Source organism: Danio aesculapii, chromosome 7 (assembly GCF_903798145.1).
Source record: "Danio aesculapii chromosome 7, fDanAes4.1, whole genome shotgun sequence".
Lineage (NCBI taxonomy): Eukaryota > Metazoa > Chordata > Actinopteri > Cypriniformes > Danionidae > Danio > Danio aesculapii.
The window spans coordinates 25,566,396-25,580,839 of NC_079441.1; the positions used below are offsets into that span (position 1 = coordinate 25,566,396).

Sequence of the window (14,444 nt, forward strand, 5' to 3'; positions counted from 1 at the left end):
CAAATGAAGGAATAGAACTATCTCAAGGATGATCAGAGGAAATGGACAGCATCTGAGTTAAATATATTGAGTGTCACAGCAAAGGGTCTGAATGCTTAGGACCATGTGATATTTCAGTTTTTCTTTTTAATAAATCTTGAAAAAATGTCAGCAATTCTGTGTTTTCGTGTCAATATGGGGCTCTATATGTACATCAACGAGGAAACAAATATGTACCCACTGTATTTACTATATACATGAATACAATTAATCTTTCTTTAAGTTATATGCGTAAAAGGCCTTAAAAAAATGCAGATGAAAAACGTTTGATAATTTTTATGGTTAAACTACTTGTCTTGTATGGTTAACGAGTCTACACATCATGTTTGTTTTCAACTGTGGCTCCTGGTCAACTGTAATCCTGATTCGACATTGCAGATCCTGCAATTTGATTATTGATGATGCGTACATCACGATACGGATGCTGAAGCGATATTTTGTGCAGCACTATTTCATAAAATAAAGATGGCTCCAAAGCAGCTTTTGTCAATGGATTAATCAATGAGCAACAAAGTTAATACAGCATTAAAGCAGTTCAACAGAAAGACAGATTTTTTTTTATCAGATCGTGTCAGATCAATGTTGATTCAGTTCAGTTCAATATAACTGCCAGTTTGAAGAATGCGGTTCAAAGGAAATGCAGCTCTGCCAACAACAAAGTAGGCTAAAAATGTTGACAAGAGGCTGTATAGGAGGAAGTTGAGGATCTGCTTTGTAATGCGGATGTATTTCTGGTTTAGTGCGTTTACGTTTGCATTTATGCATTGCATGTTTGCATTTGATTTTAAGCAAAGGAACTTACATTGCGTTCATTACGTTCGGTATTTATTTTAGTAGTTAATGCATTCCTTTGAATTTGAACCCATAACCTTGGCATTGAGAGATCAGTTTGAATAATTGTTGTTATATTTGTTTATTATAATTGTAATTTTATTTATCATTTGATTAAATGCATTAAAAATGTAATTGACAACTTTTTAAGTATGTGTTTGTCACTCTTCTAAATGAAAAAACAGCTTGGGAGTAAGACGATTTCTCAAAAACTCTCTAAAAGTCCTACTTGAATATGTTATATAAAACCTTTAAGTTCATCCAGTGAAACTAGCCTAAAATGAGTTACAACTGGACAATTTCTGTTGAAAAATGGCACATATAAGTAATTCACTGCAAGGTTGAGCAACCAAATCCCACAGTGCTTTCCTTTTTTTCTTCCTCAGTCTGTCCTCTAAACTAAGATGTAGAATGTTCATAAAGGATTAGATTAATATAGCACAGAGTATATTTCTTAGTGAAATCAAATGCATGCTTAATGTGATGTGTTTTGTGCCAAGCTCTGTAAGTGTTTATTAATGCTATTGACTGTCTAAATTTGCTTTATGCATTGCTTTTGTTGTATCCCTGTACAACAAAACACATTTATCAGAACAAACTAATTATAGTTTCACATCCAAATACATTTAAAATCCTTTTTATATTTGCAAAGGTAATTGAAATAAGCCTGCAAAGGCCATTGTTCCATTGAACTGAATGCTTTTCTTGTGTATGTGATTCAATATTTGCTTTAGAGCTGTGCAAATAATACCTTCTTTCCTGTTCTACATACCTCATGTTTATCTCTTGTGAGCTAACCTACTAGTATTTACCCGCCCACAGTCTGTCCAGTTGGTTGAAATGTGGCAAACATGCTGTTGGAGAGAGTGTGATGCAGGTGCAGTGGTGTGTGCCTTGACTCAGAACAAGGTTTTGGTTAATATGGGGGACCCAAATTCCTCTGTATATTGTACGAGGCAATAATGCATGGTATAAAAATACAACTGTATATATATTATGTTTTAAATAATCAGGGGTTTTCCCTAGATTGTCAGCATTTTACAGGAAACTTATCAAAACATTAAAACACTCAGTGATGTGCTTTTCGCCAAGAAAATCTGGCAATAATAAAGAAACAAAAGACTCTTTCTGGGAGGGCAACAGGCGTAGTGGTGATAGAGCCCTGGTTGCTTCTAGGTATGAAGCTCCAGAGACGGAAATATTATTTTGGGGACAGTAACACCTCCTCCCAGTGTAGTTTCATGGCCCACTGACATCCTCATTAAATGGGTTGTAGTTTGGCTATAGACCGAGAGGGTGGGAAGGTTAGAGAAGAGAGAGAGAGAAGATAGAGAGAGAGAGAAGAATCAGAGAGAGAGAGAGAGCGATGAGAGGAGTAGGGAGGGAGGGTAGGGAAAGTTGATAACAATCGCGTAGATCGTGAATAAGTGGGTGTAATCAACTAAGCGCGGGTCGGGTCATGACAGGTTTTGATTCTCTGAACCCGCCGCAAATACTTTGCACTGAGTCAAATTCTCAGGAGAACATGTGGAGATTGTAGAGCTTTGGCTGCTTCACTTCAGCAGGATATCAACTTTCTCCATCAGAAGCGCTTCTATCATCCTGCCACCGTTCAGAGGACAAACCCGACTGGCGGAATGAACCCAGGAGGAAGTAGATAATCTACGGCGCTCTGGCAGGTGAGACAACTTTAGGGCAGAATGCTCCACGGCAGATAAAGAAAGAACTTGAAGACAAGGTCGAATGAGAACATCCAGAAACTTTGTGTTTGAATAGTGTAGAAGTGTCTGTACTCTGTTCCCAGTACAGTACATATGAAGTGCTGCTGGTTAAACTGTGATTCTAAGAGGTCTTGTTTTAGGATGTCTGATAAACAGCTTGTTTTTGGTTTAGATTTGGTACAGTCCACTAGTTGACCATTGGACTGAACATCTGGAATGACAAGATGCAAATCTCATTTAAAAATGTATAACTGTGTTTAGCAGCCTGCTTATGAAAGGATTTTACTGCTGAGAAAATAGACTGTGCTGTGAAGATGTAAAAATATGAAGATGTTGCAGATTTCTGGATTCCGAGAGCTGTTATTTTTGATATTTATATTTTTAAGGGTTGCAACATAGGGTGCACTGCAAAAAAGGCTTTGCTTATTTAGATTTTTTTTGTCTTGTCTACAAAACATAATGTCAAACAAGCAAAACATAATGTCTTGAAATAATTTGCCAATTTTAAGTGAGATTTTCCTTAAAACAAGAAAAATAATCTGCCAGCGGGGTAAGCAAAATAATCTTGCTTTATCTTTAGACATAAGATTTTTTTGCTTACCCCATTGGCAGATTTACCAAATAATCTTTGTAATAACTACACACTATGAATACCTCTACATTAATAAACTTTTGTAATCGGTTTATAACTGCAGATACAAATGCTGTATTCTTCATTTACAACCACATTTATAATGTGCTTAATAATTGTACATTTATACTTAGTTAATGATGGATTTTTCATTTACAAATCATTTGTATTTAAGTGTAGTTGGTGATTCTTAAGATAATTCAGAATAGGTTAGTAAATGATTAATAAACTATTGAAATCTATGTTTATATATCTTATTATTCAGCACCTATAAATGCTTTATTAACTCAACTTCATGCAGTTTTGTGACCTAATCTAAAGTGAGGACTATTTATGCTTTATAAATCCCTTATAAATGACAATTAAAGGCTTGGTATTAAATGAACAATAATCTTTGCAATCTTATCTAAAAAAGTAAAATTACTGTAAAGTTTAAACATTGCTGAATAACAGGAGTGTCAAAATATGACATAAAATTGGATAAAACAACAACAATACAATAATTTAACAATATAATAAGATGCAATGTTTAAACTCTACAGTAATTTTATTTTAGAAAAGGTTGCAAAGATTTATTTTTCATTTGAAGTACAGTTTCATTTGTGTAGCTTCAAACGAGTAGGTATGAATAATGTCGTTTATGTTCTGTTTTCCTGTTTAGAACTGACCCTTTATTTATTTATATAAAAGATTTATAAAGCATAAATAGTCCACACTTTAGATTAGGTCACGATACTGGATGAAAATATAGTTAATAAAGCATTTATTAACATACAAATTAACTATTAGTATATGCCTGAATAATAAGAATTATAAATGCTGATTTGAATAGTTTATTAATCATTTACTAACTCATTCTGAATGATCTTAAAAAACAACCAATTATGCGTAAATAGCTGGTTTGTAAATAATGCAATACTTAATTTAGTCATGAAAAATAAATCATTAACAAAGTATGAAAGTACAGCTATTAAGCACATTATAAATGTGGTTTTAAGTAAAAAATACAGCATTTATAGCTGCAGTTATAAACTGCTTAATAACGTTTATTATTGCTAATCTGTTAATGCTTAACAGAGAATTAATTCACTATTTGCTAATGCTTAATAAATGGTTAATAATGTGTAGTTATTAAGTGTTACTGATTATTTTGCTTGTTTCAACAAAAAACTGACTTCATTATGGCGTATTCTTTTTTAAAATAAGACAGTTCAAGACTGGTTCAATTGAAATATAGATGTAACACAGACCAAAGGGATTTTAACGAACCCCATCGAAATGCTATGTTGTTTTAAGATGCACCCATGTGCAGCTCAAGCATACTTAGTTTTTCTTCTTCTGTATAGTTGCCATGTTGCCTCTTGTAGTTCAGTTCAGGCATTATTTAGGTACAGCATGTGTGAATAAAGAATTCCTGCTGCTGTTTTGACACCTTTACACATTTTATAAGCTCTTCATACAAGTTTACAACTGACTCAATTCATCAAGTGTACACACATAGTGTGTGGTTGGCTTAGCACATATTTCACAGCAGTGCCATAGTAAAACTATTCTGGGATGGTCAAAAAAGTTTTCGGTGCAGATTTCTTTAAGAGCATTTGGTGCTACACTTGGTGTAAAAACCTTTTTTTGTTTAGATTACATAAATACGATAGAGACATTTATATTTTTTCCTATGATTACTGACATGTGCAGGAACCACCAAAATTAATGACAGCAACCCAGACCACACAGAACCTGAAAGATACACCTTCAAATTTGAGTAAAAAAAAGTGCCTCTTTTTTTTTTGGAGGGGTTTATTATAACACAGACAACATATACAATTATTTTAGTCAATTTAAACAGTGTTTTATGAAAATTCAAAGGTTTTTCTTTAAAATGATACCAAACTTTTGAATTTACACCTCTGCATGTGGATTTGAGAAGCTTTTTAATTTGGGTTGGCAAAATCCAGGCGGAAACCCCAAAATAGCACTTGACTTTAAGTTAACTGCCTTCGTGTAGATCTCTCTTCAAACAGATTTCCAGTTGTTTTTAAAGTTCAGTGGTATTGCAAAGGGATTTTTTACTCCCTGTATTAGCTTGAATTGCAGTAGGAAAAATCTATGTATATTTTGTGTAGCTATACTGTTATCAGTGGTTTTGTTAAATAATGTGTTGTTTTTGCCCAGTATAAACATAGCTTTTGCTTTCACAATCGCCTGTACTTACTCTACGCCAAATGATATGTTCGTCCCACGGTTAAGAGCTATCATAGTACAAGGGGAGTGAAGAGTGAGGTAATACTCCTCTATGTGAATTTCAGTATACTAACATCTACAGGACAGACACCACTACAACATCTATAACATTGGTTTCTGTAGACATATTGTTGTTAAATGTTATCCATTTTTTTTCTAGAACAGCTATAGTTCATCATTTTACCCTACATTTTTTAGCTTGTCATTTTTTATTTATGCTAATTTCACTGTTCTTTACGTATTTATTTCAATGACCGACTCCTCTAACACATAAATATAGTTTTTTTTTAAACAAGAGAGGAAAAGTCTGTTTTTGATAGAACAATACATAAATATACTGTCATTCGACAAGCTGTTTTGTTGTATAAAGGAGTTTACACACCTTGCTCTCCACTGTTAATAATATGCTTGGCCATTTTTCTTGTCTCTGGAATTAAGACAAAGCTACAGTCTAACAGGACCGAGAGTTAATTCATAATCATCATTCATAATGTCATAGGCCACTTTCCCTGAGACTTGCATCATGGCTAAACAAACAGTGCCACTGTTTGCCGTTCTGTTTATCCTCCAATGCTAATGCAGAGAATTCCGTGACAAGTAGTTCGGAAGTAATGTGATGAGAACAAAAGAGCTAAAGAATGCAGATTCTTCTTAATTAACAGTGGAAAATGCCAAAACTGTTGCATAGGGCTAGCGCAGTTTAGTGTATGATTTTGGAACAAAACTAGAGTTAGAGGAATTCAGGAAACGTGCCTGTGTTTTCGTGGCCCTTTACAGGAAGGTGCACCAATTATTGTCTGATGACGATTGAGAGAGGTACAGTTCTTTGTGTCATATTTGTACCGAGTTCTGTAGTATAGCTGTGGCTCATATAACCAACTACAACTTGATTCACTGATGTTTAGTAGTCTAAAAGAAAATCCTAACTTGCCACGGTTGTATATAATTTTTCTTTATAGAGTTAAAGACAAATGTATTGGCACTCCTGTGAATTTTTTTAAAATATGGACTGCTTTCCCACTGTTACCAGTTTGTCCAGTTAGCTCGCCATGTACGTTGACGGACTTGAGATGCAGAGAGGAGTTGACGACGATGACGTGGCTTGATTCCGGCGAAGAACGGTTCCAGAAAGCAGGAAAGACAAAAACAGAAGCCTAAAAATAATATAAACAAGTAAATAATAAGGTAAAAATCAGGCAAGGGCTTTTATTTTTCTAGATTGCTTATGAAAAGACTATTGGTTGGGTTTAGGAAAGGAGGAGGCCAGTCAGGCAGTCAGTCATTCAGTCACTTAGTCAGTCAACAGTGAAGAGCAGGCGCGAATGGCACTCGCAAGAAATTTGAGATCTGACAAAACATACACATCGACCTCTAGTGGATTCGCAAAAACTGCAAAAAAAAGTAGCTCCTGGGGCGTATTTGGTGCTCTCCATAAATGTATATAGGGTTAGGTAATCAGAATGACCCTGGGTTAAAAATGTCTTGATCTGTTAAACATAAGTTCTGTTACACAAAAATCTCATAGGAAGGCAAATCAATTTGTCTTCAACTGTAATTTCAGTCATTTTACATGATCTGTTTACAAAGATTGTGGTTTATAGTCGGTTTGTGAAAAATCAAATCTACAGCTATTATGATTATTATAATTGATTATAATGATTATTATCAGCTCACATTAGTTAAAGAAATTATTAGAAAAGCTGAATGTAATTTAATTGAGTCTGATGGCAAGCCTGCAGCGGACTCCTCTCAGATGTGGATGGCATTTATGTGAAAAAGAGAGGCCTGGATGCAGTCCACTGCCTAAGAAAGGGCTGAAAGCTCTGTAGTGATGGAGGACCTTTCAGAGGAGGGTCTTTTTATTTACATTAAAATGATGGACTGACCATGAAAACCAGGGACGCAGCATTTTAGAAGCACCTCCAGTGCTTTAGCAAACACTATTCCCTAATATATTTATATATCTTTTTTAACACAGGTTTTATTGTTGCGTTTGATAGTGTTAATATTTTACAATACTTTATGGCACATTTTTCTTGCATTTCAGTTTTATATTCGGTTTTGTTGTGATGATATTGATCATTGCATAGATTAATTTCACAGATGAGCTGGCAGGATTGACTTCAGGATCATGTTTATTCAGAGGCTACAACAGGATAGATGAAACCATTGTCAAAATGAAGGCTTTGTAGTACATGCTTTTATGTCAAGCGTTCTTTCATGCAGCCACTGAAAAGCTTTTATGCAGCAGAGTTTGCTGATGCACTAAATGTTCAATTAGAGATAAAAGCTTGTTGTTTGTTTGGAGACATACGTTTGCAGAACTATCTTTTAAGGATGTTTGCGCCTCAGATTCTTGCGCTATGATTGTTCACTGAAGAATGAGCTCGAGAGTGTTGTGTCATTGGGGGCGTACGGTGTGTATGACATGTTCCGCTGAGACAGAAGCATTTTACACACCCTGTTAAATTTGACAGTGTACTGTGAGAGGCACATGCCTAAACGTTCTTGTCATGGCGAACGTGTCGCCACTACAAGATTAGGCGCTGTTTTTGGAATGATTACATAATGTACATCTCTTACTGTCCACCTCCTCTGCTAATGATCGTATATGAACCATTTAATTGTCTCTAAATTGGAGTGTTGAGTGCTTTGGCTGCTCAGAAAGTCACCATGTACATTGATGCTGACTCTATAAATATTAAAAATATATTTAATAAATGAAACATGCAGTTACTATTGGTCACTGGTATGCATGGGACGATAATCGGTTTCAAGGTTTACCGCGGTTTGGAAAAGTCAAGTTTTTAAAACGCTAAAATTTTCTGTTATGCTGTTCCTACATTATATGTCATCATTTTTTTTACACGTTTTTAGGCTATTTTATTTAGTTTTTAATTAATTAATTAATAATTTAACAGTATCTCTGGGAGAAAATAACCCTCCACATCAATACAGCAAACATCTGAAAAACAAATCGCTTATAAACATGCTGTAGACCTGAACAGTGCAGTGGCTTTACTTTATATCCAAATAAAAGAAAGATATCCAAAGATGTCTTTTCAAGTTGTAAAGAAATCTGTTTTTGAAACTAATGAAGACAGCAGAAGTCATTGATTCATTTAATTGTTTAGCCTGTCATGTTTACTGCTCCAAAATATTTTCAATGTTTCTTAAAATATATTGGATTCAATTGGGATTTTTTTTTACACAGACATTTAAAAGAACACATTTTAGAGCAGTAATCACAATACCATAATATGTGAAACTGTGATATTTTTATCCAAGGTTATTACCTTCAGATTATTATACTAGCCAATACCTAGTCACTGGTCAGTCCCACTGGCACTCATTTCTTTGTTTGAGCCCTATGTTAACCCGCACCATATTTCGAAAAACTTGCCCACATGTCTATTGCTCTAAAATCAGTTTTCAATTTATTTGAATATTCTATTCATGCTAAAATTTTAAATTACAAGCTACAAAGGCAAAAGGTAACAGCATTTACAAAGAACTGTGCTAACATTTGTTAAAAATGCAAAAACAGATTATGATCTCGATTCGAGCCCCCACACAATCTTAATCCAGCATCTCTGCGATTTTTCAAGTTTGTGACAAGCATAAAGTCTTCACATTGTTTAATACATGTTGCTCAGCAACGAGGACTTCAAATGGTGTTAAAAGTGTCACAGTTTTTGTTTATAAGGTATAATTCAGTCAGTCAAAAATGTCATTTCTGTCTTAATGTAATCATTTATTCATGGCTGTGAAATTACATGTGAGCTGACACACAAAGAGGATGTGTGCATGCCCACGAATGATGTCTACTTTATTGAACAGAACCTCCATAGGCTGTTAATAACAGGTAATAAAGTTGTAAATAACATTGAGTTTGCTGCACTAAGCATTCTTTTGCGAGCCGTGCGGGAAGTATGATTTGCATGTAGGTTTTTTTTTTCTTTCTCAAAGTGACAGCATTTAATTGTAAATAATCATTACGCATTTTAGAGTTATGATTACGACAAATATTTGGTATGTTTTTTTTCTTTCATAGCGAACACAAAGTGTTGTGCATGAAAATAAATATTTAACAGTATCAATGCAACTATTCTAGCCTATATAATGTTGAATATAATTCAAGAGAGAATCTGATAATGACAAATGTCTCATTTTACCAGAGAAAAAAATGGTCTAATATTGTTGTCAATGACAAATGACAAGCATATGTCTCGGACACAATAATTCAACTTCAGAGTTATTAATAGTTGAATTCTGATGTCATCACTTTACTGTGCATTAACGACCAGGACAAATTTATAGTCTATTCAAGTCCACCATTCCAAGTCTATACAAGCTATAGCATTTTAACCAACAGTAGTATACTATTATTATTATTGTTGTCTTACCATGTGTTTGAGAATTAACAATAATAATAGCCTGCTGTTATTAACAAATATTTTACATCTACAGAATCGTGAGAAAATTGTGATCTTGATTTTAAGCAAAAAAAAATTGTGACTCTGATTTTAGCCCTACTGTGAGGAACATTTTTGCCTGGCTAAGTGACCATTAACACGCCTAAAGCACAACTGTTTATTGCTGTAACTGCATCTATAGTCCCCAGTTACCTCATTGCGGGTTCTTCCTAAGTCATTAAATTACCACACTCACTCTTTCAACGTACACTGTGAAGAAAAAAAGAAAAGTGCATTGATGAGCAGGCGTATTACGTATGTTATTTCACAGTTTTCTCACCCTTGAAGCCCCCCTTGTCTCTGTCTTATTGCACCTGATGACAGTGAGATGGTTTAATGCCCTAGTTAAAACAGTGAATGACCCATTGTAATTGAAATCAATAAAGTTTCTGCAGCAGGTCGTGCTTAGCCCCACACTTTGCGTTAAATAATATGAGTGGGCTTGGCCAGGCTTCAGGGCTGCCACACATACTGCACTCCTGTGGGAAAGTCATCAGAATTCCTCAAATTTGGTGTATTATCACTGAATGTTACTCTTAGGGCTACAGTACACACAGCAGGGGAAAAGTTAAACATGATTAATATTGGATTGCTCATTTTGTTTATCTTCCCTTTCTGTTTTTTTTCTATTTCTCACCCGTTCTTCTCGGATGCAGCCACAACCAGAGATCGACAACGTTCAGGCATCCTGTGACGGGACATATCTCCTCAGAAAACACTGACTTCATTTTACAGGACCAGTAAGTGCTTCTTTTCACTTGATTTGCCCAAAATAACCTTTAGGATGCACAATTCTTATTTTTTAAAGTCTATGTTATTTATAGCAGGTTATCTGTATGGTTAAGCATGTTTAGGAAGATCTAAAGGGGCTTTGATGATTAAATGAAGAGCTGCAAGAGTTTTGAATTGCTCTTTAACAGATGTGTGTGCGTAATGGGATATCATACATCACACTGATATCATATGCCTGTGCTGGAATCTTTAAGTCAGTCCATTACTGTTATTACAGTTTTCTGTGTAGGTAGTATGGGCACTGTCTAGCTTGCATCTGTGCTGATTTGAATTGAAAGTGTCTGATAATCTGTGTTTAGAGTGTTGTGGATGATAAACTGTTTTTACACCAACCTTACTAAGGTTGTAACTGTATGTGTATTCATTAGGGCTGCACAATGTATTGCAAATTTATCATCATCACGATATTAGTATATGCAATATATGTATCGCAGACATCTGTGATCATTTATTTTATTCATTGGTATATCTAGATTTGACCTTACTATTTTTAGCTCCGCCTCCCTAGTATTTTCTGTTCTGCTATTGGCTAGTCGGTGAACCCAGAGTTGAAAATAAACACTAATGGCCAGAGTCCATTATCTGCTAAGGTTTTCACTCAGTCATAGTGTTCATTCATTCATTTATTTTCCTTTGGCTTAGTCTCTGATTTATCAGAGGTCACCACAGTCGAATGAACCGCCAACTATTAGACCAAATGTTTGCACCTCGACAGTTTTTTTTTTTTTTTTTGACTTAGAATTAATTAGATCTGAATAATATCTTTTACCTGTTTATTTTAATATCATTACATAAATAAATTATTTAGATAATGCAAATGTTTTATTGTAAGATATATTGTTATCACAGTGCCGAACGACATTGCCTTTTTTTTCAGTATCGTGCAGCCCTAGTATTCAAAAACAATTGAATACCAAGTTGTGAAATAAATGTTTTTAGTTCAGCGTGCTTGTTTCAAACAAATACAATGTTGTTTTTAACCACTGCACATGAAGTAGACGTGAGTCTAATGTGAAACATCTTGTTTATGCTGATTCTGGTGATACACAAATAAAACTTCAGAACACATAATATAGCACCCCCCCCATCCAATAATAAAGTAAGATGCTTTGTTTTTGCAACATTTTATCATGCAGATTTGGTCCATTATTTAGAAATTCAAATGATCAATGGTTTGTAATTCTCTTTGATGTGGTGTGACAGATCCCTGTGTGTAGATCTTACTATCCCATGGGGCCATTAAATAGGACTTATGAGTGACAATTAAGCAACAAAACAGATGCTTGTAACATTGGTTGAGCCAGTATGTTTTCTTATGGGTGGACACGGGCAGTGATTAACTTTAAAGTACTGGACCATTTTAGTTCCTCTAATGTAACTAAATACAAGTTGTACATACAGTACTAGTATTGACATTGTGGTATAATCGATTGACTTATTGAGTCCTATAGAAAAAAAACTCATACTGACTTAAAGTTCTTTCTAAAGTTTTTTGTTAGCTTGATTTTGGTGTTGAACACACCCATAATAATCTTGTTTTTATTGCGTACTATGCATAACTGCATGGTGTAAAGATCAGATAACCTTCATAAAATTGTATATAGTCGCTGAACTCTTCAATGATTTTCTTATGGATTTAAAAACTTAATTGCTTTGGTATAATAAAAAAAAAAGATATTGCAGCAGTTACTAAAAATTAGCCTAAAAGACTAGCTATATTCTATGTGGCATCATGTCTAAGAAAGCAAATCTGAGAACAGCTGGCAGCAAATAAATGCCAGGATGTAATGTAAGTAATTTTATGCATGTTTAAATGTTTATTTTTTTTTTGTTTAGTTTTCTTTTAATGTTATCCGCTAAGACAAAATCTGTGCTTATTTTTTGAGTACAAGTGCACAGTGTTAACTTTTATTTATACTTTAAATTACAGGTAAAAATTACTTGCCAATTTATGCCTTATATTCAGGGTGCAAATTACAGGGGGTTAGGGGGAGGGGGGGTTTGGTTGACTCCCCCTAATTAACTCTTGAAGGATGTTAGAACAAGATGTATGGGGGATCAGCTCTTTGGAAATAGCGAGATATAGTTTTCTCTGATTTTTATTTTAAATAATAATGTTAATAATAAAAATAATAGATTTTTTACCCTAACCCTAACCCTAACTATAAATATACATTTTAGCACCCCTACATTGTGATTGCATAATGGCGCCAATCTATGTGAGAAAAATTCAACGGTCTGAAACCGGTAGATGTACACCAACGATAGACATTGACAAGTGAAGACACACAAAAAGACACTTTTTTGGTAAAAAAGCTGTTTGTATCTAGATATAACCTAAAAGTAAAGTCAAATTAGACACCGTTTTTATTGTTTCACCAAAATGAACCTCTGAAATGGCTAATCAGACTTTACTGTAGGTCGGAATACAATAAATATCCTTCAAAACACAGAAAACTTTAAACCCCCATTCGTCAATATATATTTTACACCCTGCTTATATTGTGATAGCAGGAGGTTTTAATCTTCCTGAATAGGATGCATATGAAACAAATGCAAGCATTCAAAGTGTTGATCACTGAAGTTTGAATCATTTCCAGATTTAATCATGTTGTATTCATCCACTGTTTGACGGTTCCTTGTTTGACTTTTGGCTGGAACTAAAGCAAAGTTCATGTGCATGCTTAAAGTCCTCCATGTGTTGTGGTTGTAAAGAGAATGTTCTACGTATAAATAAACATACGTCCATTGCTGGTTAATTTCACATGACAATGATAACATGACATATGTTCTGTAGTACATACTGTAAAGGAAATACTTTTTACTTAAAAGAAGAGTCTAGCCAGGGTATGGATTTCAGATTCAGCCTTCGTTACTGCTTTGAATCAATCAAATTACTTGTTCAGAATGATTCTTGTTTTACTCACCAAACCACAAATGTCAAACTCACAATGAAAGAGATCCAGAGGAATGGTAATGAAATCAATAAGGAACAGAAATCATTAAGTGGAATTGGAGGGTTGCTTTTGTGGACAGACTTGTTTAAGTATCCATTATTATCAATAATACTGCTTAAAATGGCTTTATATAGAATTCATTAACCCATGTTATTAGTGATACTGGGTGTGGTCAAGTGAATGACAGCCAGCAACATCGTAACATAGCATAGCAATAAGTAATTAAAGACATTTGAAGAGGATTTCGGTAAATGGTTTAGCACATCTCACTAGTAGGAGTGTGAGGTGGTGACAGGTGTGAAAATTGGTGCCGATATGAGTGCAAGAAGGGCGCTGGTTTGAGTCACGGCTGGTCAGTTGGCATTTCTGTGAGGAGTTTGCATGTTCTCCCCGTGTTCACATGGGTTTCCTCTGGGTTTCCTCCGTTTTTTTTTAGAAGTGCTTTTGTGCAGTGATTCTGCCTCCAAAATCACTGCCTGAGCTCTCAGATACAGCCAGTGTGGTGTGGTCAAAGTGAACTAACAATGACACAAACCAAATTTGGTGCAAATATTTGAAGTGTTGCAGAGATGCAGCCTGAGCAGTGATGGAAAGAGTACTGAAAAATCATACTCAAGTAAAAGTACCATTACTTGCCCAAAAATAAAGTGCGAGTAGAGTAAAAGTATCTGTTGTAAATACTACTCAAAATATGAGTAGTAAAACATGGTAAAAGTAGTAAAAGTGGCCCTTTTAAAAGTCGCAAGAGTAGTGAGTA

General features: G+C 34.7%; 1 protein-coding gene across 17 annotated transcripts in view; it reads left to right on the top strand.

Moving 5' to 3' along the window:
* The window catches only part of plekha7b (pleckstrin homology domain containing, family A member 7b), a 192,801-nt gene that overhangs the window by 78,443 nt on the left and 99,914 nt on the right, over positions 1 to 14,444 (top strand). For all 17 annotated transcript variants that reach the window (XM_056461435.1, XM_056461432.1, XM_056461438.1 and 14 more), the window contains one exon: positions 10,595 to 10,678. In XM_056461435.1, coding sequence (XP_056317410.1) covers positions 10,595 to 10,678 — 84 coding nt within the window. The remainder of the gene's footprint in view (positions 1 to 10,594; positions 10,679 to 14,444) is intronic.